The sequence below is a fragment of the Gracilinanus agilis genome, chromosome 4 (assembly GCF_016433145.1).
Source record: "Gracilinanus agilis isolate LMUSP501 chromosome 4, AgileGrace, whole genome shotgun sequence".
NCBI classification, from domain to species: domain Eukaryota; kingdom Metazoa; phylum Chordata; class Mammalia; order Didelphimorphia; family Didelphidae; genus Gracilinanus; species Gracilinanus agilis.
The window spans coordinates 149,880,532-149,886,175 of NC_058133.1; the positions used below are offsets into that span (position 1 = coordinate 149,880,532).

Sequence of the window (5,644 nt, forward strand, 5' to 3'; positions counted from 1 at the left end):
GGACAGAAAGAAAGAAAGAAAGAAAGAAAGAAAGAAAGAAAGAAAGAAAGAAAGAAAGAAAGAAAGAAAGAAAGAAAGAAAGAAAGATAAATAGGTGGTGTGACCCTGGGCAAGTCACTTGACCCCCATTGCCTAGCCCTTACCACTCTTTTGCCTTGGAGCCAATACACAGTATTGACTCCAAGATGGAAGGTAAAGGTCTTCATTAAAAAAAAAAAGAAGAAGAAAAAAGGTGATATTCCAATTCCAAATAATCTTTTTAATCTTCTGCATCAAAAGCAAAGAATCTCTAACTGCTTTCCAATCTGTAGTATGTTTAGGATACTTGAATACTTGCTAATTTTGGATAGCACAGGTCAGGCTTCTTGGATGGCACCTAATTTCTGATTTGCACTTAATCTGACTCCCTTTTAGCCTTCCCTATTCTCATATAGGGAATTTTTCCATAAAAAAAATGCTTTCCCTACAACTCTCTAACTTTCCTAATCTGCTAAAAATGTAAGGTCATTATTATGCTCAGATCTTGAGATGGTCAAGTTGATCCTCGTTTGCAGCAGAATACTCTGGAAACCAGGTTTCCATTTCTAGCTCTGCTCTACTCAGCTGTATTACTTTGAATGTATCACTTAAGGTCTTAAGGCCTCACTTTCCTCAATTTGTAAAGCACAGATCCAAAAGGGAAATAGACCAATTGACTGGGGAGAAAGTAAATCAAATGACTGCTAGGGCCCTTTCCAAATCTAATTAGCACTACGTGCTAGATGTCAGACACTATGCTAAGCCCTTTACAAATGTTGTATCATTTGATCCTCACAACAACCTGGGAGGTCAGTGTTTTTATGACCTCCATTTTATTGCTGAGGAAACTGAGGCATGCCAGAGGTCTTCCTGTCTCCTGGTCCTAAGCTCTTTTCCAATGGGGCCACCTGCCACCTCTAAATTTAGACATGTGAAGTAAAATAGGGAAGGAAGAGGGTTGAGGAACATAGTCCCCGCTGCCAGAAGGTTTGAGATCAGTTAGGATCTGAGACCTGGAAAAAAAATGCTTCCATTTCCTTACCTCGAGTCTCAACTCTTCCTGGTCTGACTTCTAATCTCTGCTTCCTCTTAGCGGAATGAAAAGTGAAAACAATAACCTAAATCTGATGACTAAATTTCTCAGTCCTCTTCCTTCCTCCCACATGGATGTCAGCAAGGTGGTACAAGAACCAGTAAGCCTTTAGTTTAAATCCTAATTCAGGCTACTGGGCATTTGACCCTAGGCAAGTTAGTCAAATTTTCCAGCTTCAGTTTCCTTCATTGCAGAATGGAGATAATAACATCTATATCACAAGAGTCAACAAGGGTTAAGGAAGATAATATGTAAAGCCTTTGCAAATATTAAAAGCCCTAGATATAAGCTAGCTATAGATCACCCATTCCTTCCTTGTGGATGCTTTCCTCCTCCCTAGAAAGGAGATAGAAACTGGAAATTAATCCAGTCAGGAATTGGTTAAATCTTGGGAGGTCCGTGTTATTATGGAAGGAGAATAGAAAGAAGAGTACAAATCTTTAAACTTGGCTAGCTGTGGGCAAAGCAGGGCCTTTTTATAGCAATACATTAAAAAATAATTATAAAGATATATCAATCAAAGCTCCATTGGTCTCAAAAATCATCTTTCCAACTCCATTTATTTGACAATATTAAAACAGTAATTTATATAATTTATATATATTCTTATATTACAAATTATATAATTTATATATATTCTTATATATAATTTTCTTATAAAATATTTATATAATATTCTTATATTACAAATAATGTCACTTTATTTGATCCACACAAACTTGTAAGGTATGATCCCCATTTTACCAGCACGGAAATTGGGGCTTATAGGGGTCCCAGGAGGCCTCCAAAGTCACACACACAGCTAGAAAGCCCCAAGGTAGGATTTTAAATCAGATCTTCCTCGTCCCCAGCTTGAACTCCAGAAAAAGACAGACCAGTAAAAAATTTTAATTAATTTCTTTCACACCATCTTTTAATTCAACACAACATAAATTAAGACACTAAGTAAGCACTATCTGTCCTGACAATACAAGGACTTTTAAAATTCTCTCAATAAATTTACATTTTATTTAATAATAGTAGCTGGGAGCAGCTAGGTAGTGTAAGAAATTAAGTTTAGGGTTTGATTAAATATATGAGAATTCTAAAATAATATAGTGGTAGACGATATAAAAATATCAAAGCTCAAGTCAAAATGACTATCAGTAGTTCATTTACAAAGAAGTAGAAAGAGTATAAGTAGAGAAATGTAAAAAGAAGGTGGAGAAAATGTCTAGTCTATCACACTAAATGTTATTCCAATGTTCGGAGCAACCCCGGCAGGGCTTGATAACCCTCAGCGGGAGGACCCAGTGGTAATTTAATGGGGTTCTACCCACAAGGCCTCCTCCAAGAGAGTAAGGTCTCTCTGGATCTAACCTTTCCAGAAGCCAGGAAAGGAGGGTCAGCTACTCACTCACCCAAGATGAACTCCAAAGGAGAAGATCCAGGAGCAGTCTTACCAGAAGCAGTTCAAGAGCCAAAGTCCCTGTCCAAGTTCCAAGCCAAAGACCCTTTGAACAGGAAGTTCAGACCTTTTTATAGTACTTTTTAAAGTCACTTCCCGTCCCTTCCTCCACTTTACAGGGACCAATTGCAGTCTATCAATTTGCTTAGTACTGCCCAGGGGGTGGTCAGTCACCTCCAGGGTTGTCACCCACCTTAGTGACTTGGGAACTCCCTTACTCAGGGTTAAGTAGGGTTGTTAAAGTTTTTGGTTGACTAATTTAAAAATAGGCAAGGGAAGAGTTAATCCTATCTTCACAGTAGCTCAGTGGATTGAGAACAAGGTCTAGAGACTAGGGAGCTCCTACATTCAAATCTGGCCTTGGACACTTTCTAGCTGTGTGACCCTAGGCAAGTCACTTAACCCCCATTGCCTAGCCCTTACCACTCTTCTGCCTTAGAACCAATACCCAGAATTGATTCTAAGACAGAAAATAAGGGTTAAAAATAAAGAGTAGCTGACATTTACACAACATGTTTTATACAATCTCATTGGACCCTCCAAAAAGAAGTGAAAGGAATAAAATATTTAACACCTACTATGTACCAGGCACTGCTAAGTGTATTTTGTTAAAATCCAAGTTTTAAAATTTTGTTCAAGAAATTTTTCAGGGAAAGAAGCCTGTTTTGAAACCAGAAAATGGACTATTTGCCTGCAGAAACCTACACTGAATCAAAATGATCCAAAATAAACTTTGGAGTACAACTAATTGAACTTGAAGGGATTGAACACAATTATTTTGAATTGTAAACTCTTATGCCAAAGGGGATTGCCCCCCAATCGACCTTTTGTCAGTGCCCCTAGCAAAACATTTGTTTTGCTCTCTATCTCTTCTACCTACCTCTTATCTCTAACTATTGTAGTTAGAAGAAATTTAGGGGTACAAGATGATTATGTCAAATGATCAATTGGGGGGAGACTAGTCTCCCAAATGATCACAGGGGGGATTGTGATAATTAGATTAAACCTACACTGCGCATCTTTAGAATTAATCACCAGAGGTGAAAATATGTCCATTTTTGGGTGCTCTGTAACCCATGTGATTCATGACCCACTCTAATACACGTGGGTTACAAGATCTAATTATCACATAAGTACCTTACAATATTAATCTCATTTGATCCCCATAACAAATAGGTCCTTTTATCTTCATTTTGCAGATGAGGAAACTGAAACAAACATGGATTTGTGAATTGCCCAAGGTCACACAGGTAGGAAGTATCTGAAGCCAGCTCTGAATTTAGGTCTTCCTGATTCCAAGTCTAGCACTCTATCCACTGTCCCACCAATGCTGCTTCTGAAAGGAGCAATTATAACTATTATTAGACCTACTTTAACAGAAGACAAAGGAGTGTTACTTAGCAATGGTTTTCAGTGTAATATATATTCTGAGGCTGGATTGTAACTAGAACTCACTGAGTTCCCCTAGGGCGGTGATGGACATGGCCAGTGTGCCAGATTTGGGGTCCCAGAAATGTTCTATCCAGCTGCTGACAAATACAATGAGCAGGATACAATACAATGAAACTTCGAAAGAGTTGCCTTAGAAACAGACTGACAGATGAGCATTTCCTTTCCTTTGGCCCCCTCTTTAAAAAGTTTGCCCATCACTGCCCTAGGGCACTCTGGTCATCATGCCACTCACCTGAAAAGCTGCTCTCATTTTCTGCCATTCATTTTCTCTCTGTGGCATCTTAAGACATTAATAGGAACTTACTCTACCTTCCTCATTTCTCCATCTCCAAGCACATAAACAGTCCACAGTATGAACCACTTAAAATCTCATTATATAACTTAAACACCTTGATCTCCTTAACCCCTCTCCCCCCATTTATTCCTACTTCAAACACTAACCTCTCCAAATTGATAGATCCATAGCCTACTGGAAAATTTAAATTTAAAAGAAGAAATTTGAATCTGGAGGAAATTAGTATTTTTTTTTGGCTCAACCAGATTAAAGTTACAAATCTGGCATTCCTAGTCTTGGTTAAAGCTATCCAGGTTTAAAACTCACTAATTTGAGATACCCTGAAAAGAACTTTGAAATTTGCAAAGCACTTTACAAAAGTTATTTCATTTTTATCCTCACAATTCAACTCAAACATTTATTAAGCACATACTACCCGCCAGGGGCAGGATAATATAATCCTGGAAGGTGTTATATTATGACCCCCTTTTTACAGATAAGGAAACAGGCTGAGGGAGATTAAGTGACTTGCCTAGGGTCAAAAAGGCAAGTGTCTAAAACCAAATTCCAACTAGGGTATTCAGGTCCAAAGCTCTATCTGAGACTCCACCTAGCAGCCTCAATGGGTGGCTCCCAGCAGCTTTCCCACGGATAACCTCTCTAGAATTATTTTCTTTGAGCTTCTTTGAATAAAGCATAATAAATGCCCATATCTACAAACCTCAGTTCTAAGAACAGGCTCTATCACTCCTCTCGACCTTTCTGAAGTTTCAGAGTTTATAGAAGGGAAGTAAAAAGAAAAATGGAGCTTAGAGAAAGGAGGACATGGACAATACCATAGACAATTCCCTAAAAAAAAAAGTCATCATCCGAAAAGTGTGGCCTCGAGCGGCCCAGCCCTAGGATGACTCTAGGAGGCGTACAGCCCGAGATCGTTCCAAACCAAGGTGACACAACTCTACTCCAGGCGCAAACCAAACCCAGCCTGCACAGACTCCCTTTCAATTTACCGGGCGGCTGTTGTCCTTCCAAAGTGGGAGGCATGATGTGCTCTCCGCTGCTCCTCCGGCCACAGACACGGGGAAAGACTGAGAAATAGGAGGCCAAAACTATTCCCAGGGCACGGCGGATGCTGGGGCCACCAAAACACGGGCGGGTCTGGAAGAAAAAAGGTATAAAGATGGGCTTAATCCACCTATTCAAAATAGCCGAGCAGTGCCCAAGAAGCAGGGCTCCCCGCCCCCTCCGCCCGTCCCGACCAAGTCTTACCCGACAAGGGCTACCCACTACGCCGAAGTCCAGTAACGGGAGGAGCTACGACTCGAGACCACAGAGAGGGTAAAAAGGGTCGGCCACGGCT

General features: G+C 39.9%; 1 protein-coding gene across 1 annotated transcript in view; it reads right to left on the minus strand.

Annotated features, from left to right (window-relative positions):
• The window catches only part of MTR (5-methyltetrahydrofolate-homocysteine methyltransferase), a 169,293-nt gene extending 163,944 nt beyond the window's left edge, over positions 1 to 5,349 (minus strand). Inside the window, exon 1 of the mRNA XM_044676319.1 lies at positions 5,295 to 5,349. Within this exon, the coding sequence (XP_044532254.1) occupies positions 5,295 to 5,328 (34 nt within the window). The 5' untranslated portion in view covers positions 5,329 to 5,349. The remainder of the gene's footprint in view (positions 1 to 5,294) is intronic.
• Positions 5,350 to 5,644: the final 295 nt, after the last annotated feature.